This window comes from Emiliania huxleyi (genome assembly GCF_000372725.1).
Source record: "Emiliania huxleyi CCMP1516 unplaced genomic scaffold EMIHUscaffold_87, whole genome shotgun sequence".
Classification (NCBI taxonomy): domain Eukaryota; phylum Haptophyta; order Isochrysidales; family Noelaerhabdaceae; genus Emiliania; species Emiliania huxleyi.
The window spans coordinates 144,964-159,898 of record NW_005195508.1 but is presented as its reverse complement, the minus strand read 5'-3'; the positions used below and the strand labels follow the sequence as shown (position 1 = coordinate 159,898).

The following is a 14,935-nucleotide window of genomic DNA, read 5'->3' as shown; positions in this document are numbered from 1 at the left end:
GAGTACAAAGTCGCCGCTGCCGGACGAGTATGCGTCCACGATGAAGAACGCCGTCTGAGTCGAATCCTGGGTGTTGATCCACGAGTGCCGCAACGTGTCTGGGTCGTCGGTACATGCGACGGAATTGGCACCAGGGCAGCTCCCGCCCCAGCGCGTCTCGTGCCTCGAGTCGTACGTGTTGGACGTCATTCCGATGGTGAGCTCACCTCCTGCCGGCACCTCGACGTAGAAGATCTTCTCGTTGCCGGAGCCGCCGCAGGATGCGCCATGCGTGTTGAGAGCGCCGACGGTGCTCGATGACAGCGGAGAGGTTTGAGCGGAGAGGTCCAGCGCCGTGTCGCAAGAAGATGGCGGAGACGGTGGAGGTTTGGGCGGGTGCGCCCGTGAAGGCGGAGGTGACGAAGGCGGCGGAGACGGAGAGGGCGGCGGCGGAGAGGGCGGCGGCGGCAGGAACGGCGGCGACGGCGGCGGCGGCGGAGGAGTGCATGCACACAGCCGCGAATAGGCGGCGTTGGTAGCATCGCAGGTCATCTCTGAGGTGCTGCCATACACGCATATGCCGACGCAGCTCCCTCCGCAGCAATTCGAGTCCGTACAGATGCCGGGGCCACTTGCGTATCCCCAAGCCTTAGGCACGCCGTCGCAGTCCTGACCCGCAGCGGTCGCGGCTGCCTGCACTGCAGATGGTGATCCCACCAGCGACTGGATCTCGGCCAAATCGCAGACCATGCCACGGGCGGAGCAGGCGGAGGTGCAGTCAGATCCCAAGGCACTGAGAACCCAAGGAGACGGGGGCGATTGGGGCGGGTGCGGCGGGTGCGGCGGGGAGGGCGGCGCAAACGGCACCACAAAAGACTTCCGCTCCTCGGACCCAGAGGCAACGGTGAGGCCCTCTTGCCCGAGGCCCGACCAGCTAGCGCCGTCCCAGCCGTCGCCGTACGAGTCCTTCATGACGAGCTCGCACTCGACGCCGGGCGAGAGGGAGACGCCGTACTCGGCCTGGAACGGCTCTCCGCTCGCGTAGGGCGCCGACGAGAGGACGACCGTACCGCCGCACCAGAGGTCCCAGCTCACCTCGCTAGGGTACGATCCCGGCGTCGTGGTGACGGTGTAGTATGCGAGCGGGTACGAGGGCGGAGATGGAGGCGGCAGCGGCGGCGGCAGCTGCGGCGGCGGGGAGGGCGGCGCAAACGGCACCACAAAAGACTTCCGCTCCTCGGACCCAGAGGCAACGGTGAGGCCCTCTTGCCCGAGGCCCGACCAGCTGGCGCCGTCCCAGCCGTCGCCGTACGAGTCCTTCATGACGAGCTCGCACTCGACGCCGGGCGAGAGGGAGACGCCGTACTCGGCCTGGAAAGGCTCTCCGCTCGCGTAGAGCGCCGACGAGAGGACGACCGTACCGCCGCACCAGAGGTCCCAGCTCACCTCGCTAGGGTACGATCCCGGCGTCGTGGTGACGGTGTAGTATGCGAGCGGGTACGAGGGCGGAGACGGCGGCGGCAGCGGTCGGGGCGGCGAGAGTGGCAGCAGCGGCAGCTGCGGCGGTGACGGGGGCGATTGCGGCGGAGATGGGTCGCCGGGGCAGGAGCAGCCCGCACAATCCCAACCGTAGCTGTCCTGCAACGTCTTGCAGTTGAGGCTATACGTCGTCCACGCCGTGTCGCAACACGGGGACCCGTATGCAGTGTGATCCCATTCACAAGCTGCGCACACTGGCGGCGGTGGTGGTGGCGGGAAGGGCAGCGAGGGCGAGGGTGAGGACAGCAGCGGAGACGGAGGCTGCGACGGCGGCGGCGAGGCGGACGGCGGCGGCGGCGACGGCGAGGCGGACGGAGGCGGCGGCGACGGCGAGGCGGACGGAGGCGGCGGCGACGGCGAGGCGGACGGAGGTGGCGATGGTGGCGAAGGTGGCGGCGGTGGAAACAGAGGCGGTGACAGAGGCGGCGGAGGCGGTGGCGGTGACAGAGGCGGCGGAAGCGGCGGCGGCAGCGGCGGCGGCGATGACGGCGGCAGCGGTGAGAGTGGGGGCAGAGACGGCGGCGACGGAGACGGTGGCGACGACGGTGCACTTGCCAGCGGGAGCAGCGCGACGAGAAGAAGCAGCCACGCGCCGCGCCTTGCCCCCGTCCGGGACCGCACCGGCACCGAGAGCAGCCCGCATGCTCCGAGCAGCAAGAACAAGGCCCAAAACTGACCGCGCTGCTGGGTGCGGCCAGGCGCGGAAGAGGAGGGTCCGCTCGTGAAGGGAAAGTGGAACGGGGAGGGCTGGTCGCTTGAGAGATGGTCGGCCGGCGGGCTGGCGGGAGGCTCGTCGGTCTTGTAGAGCTCGTCGGTGAGTGCGTGGCGAGGCTCCACCTGCCACGCAGGGGCGGCGCACACACTTGAGACCGAGCAGACATCTGACTCGACCGCGTTCGAGTCGGCGATCTGAGCGGCGCAGACCGCTGCAAGCCACGCCGGCTCGCCCGCGTCGACGGCCTGGCCACGCTGGAGAAAGAGATCCTGGGTTGGGATTTGAGAAGCGTTCGCCAATCCGTCGTTCGCCCGCCACTCGCCACCGGCGTGCATGCTAGAGACGGGTGCGCTCAAGCGAGTCTCAACCAGCCTCCGCACCTCCAGCATCCCAGGCTTCCGAGCGTCGGCGGGCCGCAACTCGGGCGCCGTGACATTCATGAGCAGGACGGTTTCGCGAACGATGATCCCCGATCTGTTGCTGTAGGCGGGACCGACAAAGTCAATCTCGGGCTCGCCCTTGCGCTCCGTGCTGTTGCGCGAGGCTAGGACGGTCTCCAAGTCGGCCTCGCCCTACACGCAAACACACAGTCACCCCGTTAGCGGGTGACAGCCAGAGGGGCGCTCACCGGCTGCTTCTCGTAAACGTCCTCGATGATGGACGCCGGCGGCTCGCCAATCAGGTGCAACGGCTCGCCCACCGCCTCTTTGACGGCGTCCATCAGTGCTTCCAACAAGCGCCCCTCCTCGTGCCCGCCCTGAACAGCGCGCGGGCTGTGGGTCACGAGCTGGCGCGGTGCGGGTACTAGCAAGCGCGAGCGAGCAAGCACCGGGTGGTCGGCGGGCACGCTGTCCGAAGAGGCGACGGCTGCAAACGAGCTGGTGTCGTCGCCGCCAATCTCGCAGACGCCGTTGAGCGATGCCGGCGTGATCGGCGTTGTGACTGCGGGAAAGGAAGTCGGGGACTCGTGCCAGTGCGAGGAGAGAAGCGCGGAGGTGGCAGAGTACGAGGAGAGCGCAAACGCGGTTCCGAGGCAGAGCAGCGCGACGATGCCAAAGAGGCGGAGCAAGTAGGATGGGCAGAACTTGGGCCAAGAGAACCAGCCGGAGGCAGAGACGGAGCCCTCCGGCGTGGTAATCGTGGTCGTCTCGACGTTGGCCGTCGCGCCCTGAACAGGAGGGCGGGAGACTGGCGGTTGAGCGGCGAGCGGGGGGGGAGGCCGCATGTATGCAGGCGGCGAGCACCGAGTCTGTGGTCGACGGCGTGGAGCCGCGGGGCACCTTGCCGGTGCCGCCGAGGATGCCCTCGTTGCCGTTCGTTCCGAGCAGGGCCCCGAACCGGTTGTTGCCGCCGACCGGGGCGATGCTCTTGGTGCGGACGATCGGGGCGGACGCGCCCTTGCGCCCCTTCTTGCGGCGCTTCTTGCGGCGCGGGTTCGACGGGGTGGTCCTGTCGGGGATGCCCTGCGCACGCGCAAGCGGTGGGTGCGTCAACAGTTGAGGCTCTGCGTTGCACCGCTGCGTGCGAGGCGCTCACCGCCGGGGCGGGCTTCTCCGCTGGCGGAGACTCCTTGGCCGAGACGGTCCAGTCGGCGTCGCCCTACGCATCAATGAAAGCGGGGTGGGTCAAGGGGTGGGTCGGCAGACGCACGGCGCAGAATGCAAGGCGCTCGCCGCCGCGGCGGGCGTCTCCTCCGGAACCTCCTCGCTCGACGGCAGCGGCGCGCCGCCGGTCGCCACCGGCGTGAGAGCCGGGGCGTTTGTGGTGCCGCCGTTGGGGGCCGTTGGTGGGTCGGTCGGGGTGGTGCTCTTGGAACAGTCGACCAGGTTGGGCTCGCCCAACCCGTTGGGGTCGACGCGGCCGATCGGGGTTGGGTTCTTGGTGGTCTTCTTGGAGCGGTCGATCAGGTTGGGCTCGCCCTTGCGCTCGATCTTGCGGAGCGGGGAGGGGGTCTTCCACCCGTCGATGACCTGCGCGCGCGTGCCGTGCGGCAGACGAGAGGTCACAGGGTCAATGTAAGTGCCCGCCTGCATGACTCGCGTGTCCCCGCAATACCCGCGTGTGCTTCTGCTGGGAGGTGCTCACCGCCGGGGCGGCCGTCTCCTGCTCTGGAAACTCCTTCCAGTCGGCGTCGCCCTACGCGTCGAACGCGGGATGGGTTCACAGAGTGGGTCGGCAGACGCCGGCGCGCACAATGCCAGGCGCTCGCCGCCGGGGCGGGCTCCTCCTTCGGAAACTCCTTGATCGACGGCAGCGGCGCGCCGCCGGCCTCCGCCGGCTTGAGGGCCGTGGCGACCTTGGTGGCCGGCTTGAGCGCCGGGTCGTTCTTGATGGCGCCGGTCTCGTCAACGGAGGCCTCCGCGCCAGACTCTGCCGCAGGGATGTCCTTCTTGAGGGCGCCCTTGACGGCGCCGGTGGGGGGCGTCGGTGGGCCGGTCGGGGGCGTAAACTTGGACCAGAAAACGGCGGTCGGGCGCGGCGCGTGGGTGGCGAACATGGCGACCGCGCCCGCGTCTGGCGCCTTATCCGCGGCCGGGTCCTTCTTGGGGACGTCCTCCGTGCCAGACGTCGCCACGGAGATGTCCTTGACGTCGTTCTTGACGCCGCAAGCCTGTGGGCGAGGGAGAGTACGCGCAGGCTTTCGGAGACGGGAGAGGATCATAATCCTGGTGTGCGCACGCGCACCTTGGCTCCGGGGAGCGAAGGCGACACCGACGCGGAGATGACGAGCGTGACGCGGCCGTCGTCAGCCGGCACGATTCCGACCTTCGCGGAGGACGTCATCGGCGAAAACTCGCCCTCGACGTTGCCGCCGCCCGCGTCAATGCCGTCCTTGAGCGGGCCGGGCTCGCCCTCGGACGGGACGTTGCCGGTGCCGGTGCTGGCGGTGCCGGTGCCGCCGGTGCCGGTGTCGATGCCATCCTTGAGCGAGACGGGCTCGGAGGGGATGCCGACGGGGTTGCCTCCGCCGGAGTCGATGGCGGTCGTGTTGTCCGCCAGAGACGCCTGTCAGCCACAGAACGCGAGAGGCTAGTCTTGCGTGCATACCCCCTCCCTGAGCCAGTGCAAATTAACGCACACCTGCTTGTCAGCAAGCGGCGGCGGAGGAGAGAGCTTGAGCACGAGCTTGTCACCGGCGGCCGGCACGAGCTCGAGTTTGAGCTTGTCGAGCATGTTGATCGAGTTCCTGCAGCGCGCGGGGTTATGCACGCCAAAGAGAGTCGATAGATGCAGCTCATGGAGAAGGCTGTGTGACGGGTTCATGTGAAGGCTGTGTGAAGGACAACGTGTGGAAGTAAAGTGCTACTGGTTGGAGTTACTGGAGACCACTATTATTACTGGTCACTGGAGACTGTGCAGAGCACTCCTATTATGACTGGGGACTGGAGACAGTGCAGAGCCACTAGACTGTGCAGAGCACCATTATTATTACTGATTACTGGAGACTGTGCAGAGCACTCCTATTATGACTGAGGACTGGAGCCTGTGCAGAGCACTCCTGTATGACTGGTTACTGGAGACTGTGCAGAGCACTACTATTATTACTGGGGACTGAAGACTTGTGCGGAATCTCCGAGAATTGGATCAATCGTCGCAATCTCCACCCCGCCGCCCCCCTTCCCCAAGCCCCCCCTTCCCCCCCCCACACGCCCTCCCTTCCCTTTGGAGCTTGGCCTACACAGACAAAAAGAAATCGCCCGCCCGAGGCGTGGTGGTTTCCTAATGAAGGCAGAGCCCGTGCTCAAAGAGAGAGAGAGGGGGGGGGGTCGAACCAGGTCACTCCCCCCCCCAGTCCCCCCCCCCCCCACGCCCTCCCCTCCCCTTCGAGCCTCGCCTACACAGACAAAAAGAAATCGACCGCGCGACGCGTGGTGGTTTGTGAAGGTTTGTGAAGGCAGAGGCGATGCTCAAAGAGAGAGAGAGAGAGAGAGGGTCGAGCCAGGTCATAGCCACACCTACGGGCAGCACGCCTCGGCGTTAGCATCGCGACGACCGGCACACTCTCTCGTGTCCTCGGCGCTAGGACTGGAACCGGGCAGCGATTGGCAAGCGAGCGGGCTGCGTCGCTCTCTCGCCGGAAAAGAGTGGGGGCAATCGGGCGGGTTCGCTCGGTGTAAGGGTGGGAACGAGCGGCAGCGGCCGCGTCTCGCGGCTCCCCGATGGCAGCAGCCTCACCTGCGAACGGGAGGTGGCAGGGATTGTGAGGCCGAGATTTGGCGAAGCCGCTCGGGCGCCAGAGCGAAGCGCATCGCATGGTGGGAGCGGAGAGGGAGCGGCGGGTTGCGTGAGCAGGAGGCGTCGCGCCGCTCGGGCGTGCAGCTCCCCGCGGCCATATGTGCGTCGACGCGGCGGGGCAAGCGCGAGCGGAACGGGAAAGGCGAGGGACCTGGTGACGTCGAGGGGAACAAACCCGTCGGCCTAGGTGGAGGGGAACGTGCCGAGCTGTAGGCTGCGATCAAAAAGAGCGCCTTCGGCACTACTCTCTCGAGGTCTCGCGGATCTTATTAATCAGCCCACGGTATTTGTATTCAGCGGGGCACGCGCGGAACGGAATACGTGCCGACTGTGTATAACACTCGTGTCCTGCTGTCAAAAGCTCACTCAAGAGTCAAGAAAGACAGGGACGTAGAGCTCTACATGCAAGTACCCCTCAAATTTTCTCTTCGGCTCGCTCCGCTCGCTTCTGTGCGCAAGAGCCGGGCCTCGCACGCCTGACGCCGGCGGCTCCTGGCCCTACTCTATGCAGAGAACCCAGCCGGGGCGGCCGCCGTAGCTCTCGGCCCAAACGTAGCCGTTTCCGTTCACCAGCGGTGGTGCGTTCTCGGCCGCAACCTCCTCGGTCATACCTTCGGTGTCGCAGTGGTCGGTGGTGGTCCCACCGTCGGTCGTCATGCCGAGCGCGACGCGCTCCTTGTGAGCCGCGAGCCATGCTGCGAGATTGATGCGTCGGCTCGCGCACTTGCTGCGTCCTGGCGCTTGTTGAAGTCTGCCGCCGCCTTCTGCCACTGCCGCTGCCGCAGCGCCCGCAGCCGCTGCAAGGTCTCGTCGGTCAGCAGCGTCTTCGACTGGCGGTCCTCAATCACGGCGGCCTGCACCCGCAAGTACCAAGCAGCCGCTTGAGGGCCTGTCATGCTTGCGCAACTGTCGCGCGGTCGTGATTGCGGGAAGAGTGGAATACGGACGTATTCCACCGTATTCCAACGCGTATTCCGATAAAATTTTCTTCGCTCCGCGAAGTCACAGAGTAGGGTCGTCTGAGAGAGAGATTTTAGGAAACCAACAAGAAATCACGTCTCTCTTGTCGTCTGTGGCTGCAAACTGTGGCCGCGAAACCAAACAAAACCCTGGCCTGCTCACCCAGCCACAGATTTTCGGCACGACGTACAGCGTCAGCGAAAATCAATTGGTGGACCCTGACGGCTCCTCACCGAGATAGCCGGCTCTCGGCGTCTCCGACACACACCTATGATCGAGTGTTTTTTTCATATCAACGCGAATGGAAATTATTCTCTTGCGCACCAGTCCCGTGCCAGTGTCGTGCGAGGGAGCTTTGTTGTAAAATTCTTTTGCTGTGTGTTAGAGTGCCGGCTCGCGGCTGCCGGGGTGTCTAAACACAAGAGAAATAAACGGCGCAAGGCCCATGGGCCATCCCAAGCTGCAGAAACGAGCTTTAGTGGCTATAAGCATAGGCACTGAGATTATGGTGCGCGTGAGTGAGCTCATTATGGTGCGCGCGGAGCGCGCTGGTGCTACTCGGACATACGCGCGGAGCGCGCTAGCTAAAGCCGTAGACACACGCGCGGAGCGCGCCGGCTAGATACCGCGGAGCAAGAGCAAATCAACGCAACCGTTCGAATGCTGACGCCGCAAGTCGTTGCCGCCGGTTGCCAAAGTGCGCCTGGATTGCTCAGCAGCACAAGCATCCACGGAGCCAGCGAGCGCCGAGCGACATTGCCTTGACTGAGCCGGACCGGGACATGTCGGCGGGCAAACTTGTAAAATGGTTCCGATAGCCGAGGTAGCTCCGGCGGACGTGAGAGCACGGCCTGACGATCAAGCACGAGAGCGACGAACGGAGGCGCAGATAACTGGCGGTGAACTCACTGCTGATACCTGCTGGAGCTGCGGAAGATGCAGTAGTACTGCCGCAGACAGAGCACCGCGCGCGGAGCGCGCTGCTGGAAAGCACGCGCGGAGCGCGCCGCTGGGTAGGCGCGGAGCGCCCTGCCACTTGAGACTGGGCCTGTGGGTGGGCCGAGTGGTTCCAGCGTGTGAGTCAAACTCTTAATAGAGATCGCATCTAGCCCTCCACAACCCTCAGCCTTGGCCACCCTCCTTGCGGAGCAAGAGGAGATCCGCTCTCGGTCGGCAACGTGGCAGCTAGTCGAGAGACTCGGTAGTTGTGACCCCCCTCTGAGTGAGGACAGGAGAGAGAGCTTTTGTGGTGTTGGTGTACGCAATAACGGGACAGGGTAGTCGTTCTCTCTAGCTCCCCTTCTAGCTCTTAGCATGAGCTGCGCCCTGTGTCCGACCCCTTTTGCGCAGCAACACCTTAAACTTTTAGGCCCTCCAAATTCGGGTCGGAGCGTAGCGGAGTGGGCCCCGAGTTTGAAAAGGGCGACGGACGCTTGCGTCTAGCCTCCAACAACGCCTCCCCGGCGCAGAGGGGCCCCCGGAGGGAGTCCTATTCCAAACGTAGTTATTTCTTTTTCCATAGCCGTCTTGGCCCTGCGAGCGAGTTCTTTACCAGGTTGCAACCCTTGTTCCGCACTGTGCTGTGAACAGAGCACCAACCAACAGCTCTCAGGACCCCCCGGTGCTGGGGTGCTGCCAGCAACCAACCAAGTCGAGCGGAGCAGCGTCGTTCCGATGTTTCGGCGGGCACTTCTCACCTAAGTCCTTGTGGCGGGCCGCCAGGCCCGGAAGCAGATGCCGACGAGGATCAGACACGGCGCGCTATCTGGGCTCGGAGGTCGGCAAAAAGGTTGCGCAACCGACACCAGCGACCAGGATCGTCGATCGAGGTAGGTGCACGCTGCTGAAGCAGTGCACCTACATAGTGCGGGACCTGGGGCAGCAACCAACAACCTGGATGGGGACGGGGTGCTGCTCAACCGGCGGCAAACAGCAGCGTTCACAGCCGAGTGCGGAACAAGAGTTGCAACTTGGTAAAGAACTCGCGCGCTGTCAGACTGTCTGAGGACTCGCCGCCTCGACACTGGCGTGGAGTGGTGAAATTGGTGGTACGCTCGGACCCGATCGCTACTGCGCCGTGCGACCTGCAACTGCCGCCCCTCACAGGCCTCCACTCGGCCCATGGCCGTCGGTTGGCTCCGCAGGGCCTGCCTGCTGCTCACGGGCGCGGCAGTCGAGTTTGGATGGGCGGCTGGAGAGACGGTCATGATTCCGCACCTCGTCGGAGGCCTGAACCTGTCGGCGACGATTGCGGGGCTGGTCTATGTTATCAACCCGTGCATCGGCCTCGTGGCGCAGCCAGCGGTCGGCCACGCCAGCGACCGCTGCACCTCTCGCTTCGGCCGGAGGCGGCCCTTCCTCCTCTTCCTCGGCCTGCTGGCCGTGGTCGGGCTGCAGGTGGTGGCGTGGTCGCATGAGCTGGCTGGCCGCCTCGGCTGGGGCCGCCAGTCAGAGGTGGTGACAGTCTTCGCCGCCTTCACCGCCATGGACTGTGCGCATGACCTTCTCCTCGTTCCAGGCCGCGCCCTCGCCCACGACCTCCTCGGCGGCGGCGGCAGGACTGCGGAGAGCGTCGACGCAGACTTCACCGCCTTCCAGATGGCGGGCCGCCTCTTGGCGCTGCTCGCCGGGAGTGCGCCGCTCGAGGCCCTCCTCTCGCCCCGCGGCGCCACTGCTCCCGCGGGGGCGAGCGCCGAGCCCGACGGCTCCTACCGCCACTTTGTCGCGCTGCTCAACCTGAGCACGCTCTTCCTCGCCAGCGCCGTCACCGCCGCCCTCGTCGCGGGCGCCGCCGACTCGCACGCGCCGACGGGAGAGCGCCACGCAGCGCCGCTGCTGCCCGCAGCCGCCTCCGAGGCCGCCTCCGCCCTCCCTCCCTCCGCCGTGGCGCCGGCGGCAGGCACGGAGGAGGAGGAGGCTGCCGGGACTGCAGTGTGCGAGGAGGCTGCGGAGTCGCTCTTGTCTGTGGCGCGCGGCTCACCGGCGGCACTCCTCCCCCCTCCCGCCCCCTCGCCCAGCCCCCTGGCTCCTCTCCGCCTAGGCTCGCCGCCTCCCTCGGCACAGCCGCGCGCAGCTCGCCCTCCTGCTGGCGTGCCAGTTCCTCGGCTGGACTCTCATCCAGTGCCAGGCCTTCTGGTGGACCGAGTGGGTGGGCGGCCGAGCCGGGGCAGAGGCGAGAGGAGGGAGGGAGAAGGCCAACGCTCTCCGGTCCGTTGTCCGCAGGTCGGCGTGTCGACCCCGCTGCACGTGCCGCTGCTTCTGCCGGCTGGCGGGCTGCGACTCGCCTTCTGCAGCCTCGCTCTCCAGGCCCTCGTCGCGATCTGCACCTCGCTCGCCCTCCCGCTGCTCGGCCGCCGCTTCGGCACCGCGACGGCGTGCAGGGGTGCGGGCAGCTGCGCGTGGCGAGCTGTGGGCCTCTCCACGGCTCCAGCTGCGAGCAGGTGTGGGCTGCGGGCGAGCTCCTCCTCGTCGCGAGCTGCGTCGGCACGAGGGGCGCCCCCTCCCCCGGAGCGAGGCCTGGGCTCGTCTTCCTGCTCGCGGCGCTGTCGGGCCTCAGCCTCGCGCCGCACAGCGCCTCCATCTTCTCGCTCTGTGAGGCGGTGATCGGAAGCGCGATCGCGTCGCACAAGGTCAAGCCGGCCACTAGCCCTGACTCCCACCCCTGACCCTAGCCTCGCACAGGGCCATCCCTCGGGCACTGCAGCTGGCCGGCAGGCGGCAGCTCTCCTCGGCAGCATGCCCCACCCCCCCGCGCACACTGTCCGCCGCCCCGTCCCCCCACAGGCCTCTGTCATCGCCCTCGCCAACAACACGCTCCCCCTCGCCCAGCTGCTCACCGGCCTCTTCGCCGGCGCCTTTGTGCAGCGCTTCCTCCCGCACCGCCCCGGCGGGTCGAGCAGCAGAGGCGGAGGGGAAGAAGCTGTCGGCTCCCTCTTCCTCTACGGCGGCGCAGCGATCGGGGGCAGCGAGGCCCTCCTCCTCCTCCTCCTCCGGCTGTACGGCGGCGGCTTTTGGCGCGGCGAGCAGCCTTCAGAGGTGGCCGGGCGCGAGCGAGGCGGCGGGGCCGGAAGCACGGCCAGAACGACAGAGAGTCCGGATGCGCAACTTGAGTGATTTTGGAGGTTGTGAGAGAGGCGCAGAGAGCGAAAGCGTTGGTGCAGCCGCGCACCAGAGAGCCGACGAACATATAGTGTACACACACGCGTCTATAGGTAGGTGGGGTAATTATAAAAGCATGACGCCCGTGCACTGGGGGGTTTGTGCTATGTCGTACGTGTGTGTAAACGTGCACTTGTGACTTGACACGCTCTCCGCACGTCGTGCGTGGTGTCGAGACGATTCACAGCCTTTTGATTCAGTTATGCTATCTCTCCACTGTGTGTGTGTGTGTGTGTGTGTGTGTGTGTACGTTGACATAATTGTCGGCCCACATCGTACTGGCTACTACTGCGGCCCCCGGCCCTCCTCTCTCCGTCTCTGATTGCTGACCCGTCACCGTGTCGGCGGCACGCCGGCCTGCAGCCCCGCCCCTCCTCCTTGCCGGCTGCCCACGCCGCCCGCCGCGCGCGGGTCGGGGCCCGGCTCGTCTCCCCGGAAGGTGAGCCACGCCTCGAAGGCGAGGATGATGAGCGAGCCTGCGGGGCGTGTCGGGGGCGTGTCGGGGGCGTGTCGCGGCTTCGAGGGCGGAGGGAGGAGGAGGGGGCCGATGGTGTAAAAGACGGAGCCGGCGACGAAGAGCGCGGCGCCGACTCTCGTCAGCGTCTCGGTCCCCTCGGGGCACGCGCTCATCCCCATCGGCCCGGCGGGGTAGAAGCAGGGCGTGCCTAGGCGCACGGCACTCCCTAGCCGTGAAGCAGCGCTCCTCCCCCCCGACTGGGCGGCGGCGGGTCGTGCCGATGATGAAGGCGACGCCGCCGAGCTCGAAGAGCGAGGCGACGGCGACGGAGGTGCGTCGCTGCAGCACCGAGACCTCGTCGCCGGTGCTCTCTCCCGAGACGTCGATCGCCGAGATGAACGCGGCGACCGAGAAGAGGAAGGAGCCGAGGATGAAGAGCTCGTCCTGGCCAGACGGGGTCCCCGGAGGGGCGGGGGGTGTGAGCAGGAGGTGTGTGAAGCAGGGGGTGTGAGCAGGGTGTGTGAGCAGGGGGTGTGTGAGCAGGGGGGTGTGAGCAGGGGCGCGGCTCGCGGGGAGAGGAGGCGGGAGAGGCTCGCTCCCCCATGGCGAGCGTGTCCTCGGGGATGGAGGCCGCCGAGCCTGCGGGACGTGTCCGGGACGTGTCGTGGACGTGTCTGCGCCCTCTCTCAGGTGCAGCTCTTGCCGCGCCGAGGAAGAAGGTGCGGCCGAGCACGCTCACGCTCACGGCCGCATCCTCGGCCGACGACTCGGCGGGCGGCGTGAACTCTGCGGTGCCCAAGAGGAAGAAGACCGAGCCGAGCAGGTAGAGCGCCTGCTCCACGAGCTTGGCGGGCGGCGCCTCGCGGCCAGACAGCTTTGCGTCCTCGACGATCTCGTACGCCGCAAACACTGCGAGGACGGTGTAGACGGCGGAGCCGGCGAAGAAGAGGTTGATGCCCTCGATGTACGACTGCAGCGGCACGCCGGGGAAGAAGTCGAGCGAGCCTTTGATGAAGGCGGCCGACGCGACGACGAAGAGGACCTCGTCTACCAGCGTCACCCACCGCGGGACGCCGCCGTCGATCCACGCGGCCGCCATCGACCGAGGCTTCTGCGCCTCGAGGAACTGCGAGGTGGTCGTCGACGTCGACGTCTGGCGAGTGGAGCGAGACCAGCCGCTGAAGGGCTGCTGCCGGTTTCTCACCGAATGCACCATCATCGCCGGCGTGCCGGCCCGGAAGACGCCGCTGTGCGCAGTGGGGAGGAGCGGCCGCGGCGGAGCAGCAGCGAGGGCAAGCGCGAGGAGGTACATGCCGCCCAGCGACCGGCGCGGCAAGGTTCTGAAACCAAGAAATCGTGGCGAACAACTACATCTTCTCATCTCTCTCGTGGGAGTCCACCGCGCACCGCGCTGCGAGCCTGTCGTGTCCCTTGTCAGGAGCAGGAGAGCCCCACCTGTCCCCCTGATCGTTCTTCCAAAATCCTGCTCGTGCAGGTGGGGACCCTGTCCTCGATCCTCGTCCCATCCCTCGTTTGGCGTGTCTCTTTTCTTTCTTTTCTCCTCTCTCTCTCTCTCTCTCTCTCTCTCTCTCTCTCTCTCTCTCTCTCTCTCTCTCTCTCTCTCTCTCTCTCTCTCTCTCTCTCTCTCTCTCTCTCTCTTTTACTGGTCGCGCATGCGAGACGCTCGCTCGCCTGCATTAGAGTTGTTGTGAGTTGTTTGGTATTGCTTGAGCACTTGAGCACTGGATAGGGTCGATTCCGCATGGTACGGGACCCCTCGATCGTCTCGCCCACCCTCACTGGTGTGTTCATTGGGGGGGGTCATAACAAACACGGTACAGGATCGAGGGTGCACGCTGCCAAAGCAGTGTCGTCCCCCCTCTCCCCGACGGCGATGGCGGTGTGACCGATCGAGCTACAAGAGGAGCTTGTTCAGCAGGATCCGGGATAGTCAGATGCACTACCTCACGGGTGATGCTCCGATAAACCCGCCGGATCTTCGACAAAAGCAGGGACATTTTTTTTTTTGGAAGGGTAGGTGTGAATACAGCTTTCTGGTGAAACGGGCGGACGGAAAACGCGTTTGCGGTCGCTCGCCGGAGAGCTATGCATGAAGCGGCCGGCGCGCCACCGCAGCTCACCGATGGAGCTTGCGGAGCGGCTCAATCCACTGGCGCAGCAGCATTGCGACCCATTCTCCAAGCACGGCCTCTGGCGTTGCGAGTGCACAGAGAGCGAGCAATAGTCGCCAAAAACACTGATCTGTGTGCAGCGGATCTCCATGGCGGTCGCGCCCAGCGAAGGGACAACCGCAGGCCTCGGATGCTCGCCTGGATGCGGACCCACCGTGCGAGTTGCAGCCCCGGAGGTGGCCGACCCAGCTCACAAACAGAGAGGCCATGCCCAGGGTCAGGCATAAAAGGGGGGTGTTTTTCCGTGTCCGTCCGTGCTAAAAATCTCTCTCTGAAAGGACCCGTCTAGGGAGCCGCGGAGGATATGAGGAAAGGGAAAGCCTGTCATATAAGAGCTACGAGGATTTCCAGGAAAATAATCCTCTTTGAGAGGGAGATTTTTATTATTAACCAACCACTCTCTCCTCTTTGTGGATTTTAGATACACAGCATGACGGCCCGTCGCTGCTGTCGGAGCTGTCACAAACGAGCCGCCGCCCCCGCCCCCTGCCGCGCCGCCCGCACGCAGCACCACGGGATGCCCCCGGCCGGCACCTACCTCGGGATGCCCCTCGGCCGGCCGGCTCCTCGTCGCGCAGCCGCGCCGCCGCTCCCGCGTCGCGAGGCGGCGGCTGCGGCCGGGGGTCGCCGACGCCGGGCGGCGAGCACGCGCCCCCCTCCCCTCCCGCCTCTCCCACTGCGCGAGCTAGCCTTACGGTT

The 14,935-nt window shown here is 66.0% G+C and overlaps 2 protein-coding genes across 2 annotated transcripts; one reads left to right on the top strand and one right to left on the bottom strand.

The window, feature by feature from the left end:
• Positions 1-9,550: 9,550 nt before the first annotated feature.
• EMIHUDRAFT_107069 (hypothetical protein) lies at positions 9,551-11,542 on the top strand (the record flags this gene model as incomplete). Its single annotated transcript, XM_005758294.1, has 5 exons — positions 9,551-10,360; positions 10,470-10,577; positions 10,652-10,837; positions 10,870-11,058; positions 11,213-11,542. The coding sequence occupies 5 exons, from the start codon at positions 9,551-9,553 to the stop codon at positions 11,540-11,542; spliced, it is 1,623 nt and encodes a 540-aa protein (XP_005758351.1).
• A 93-nt stretch (positions 11,543-11,635) lies between these two features.
• EMIHUDRAFT_438825 (hypothetical protein) lies at positions 11,636-13,319 on the bottom strand. The gene is made up of 5 exons (XM_005758293.1): positions 12,753-13,319; positions 12,643-12,683; positions 12,339-12,488; positions 12,149-12,301; positions 11,636-12,063 (listed from the first exon to the last, which is right to left on the bottom strand). The coding sequence occupies exons 1-5, from the start codon at positions 13,261-13,263 to the stop codon at positions 11,788-11,790; spliced, it is 1,131 nt and encodes a 376-aa protein (XP_005758350.1). The 5' UTR covers positions 13,264-13,319; the 3' UTR covers positions 11,636-11,787.
• Between the last annotated feature and the right edge of the window lie 1,616 nt (positions 13,320-14,935).

Coding starts and splice junctions, on each gene's coding strand:
- EMIHUDRAFT_438825 (XM_005758293.1), bottom strand. CDS start 13,263: ATGATGGTGCATTCGGTGAGAAACCGGCAGCAGCCCTTCAGCGGCTGG. Junction 12,489..12,642: donor AGGACACGCTCGCCATGGGG/GAGCGAGCCTCT, acceptor CCGTCTGGCCAG/GACGAGCTCTTCATCCTCGG. Junction 12,302..12,338: donor CGCTCTTCGAGCTCGGCGGC/GTCGCCTTCATC, acceptor GCCGCCGCCCAG/TCGGGGGGGAGGAGCGCTGC.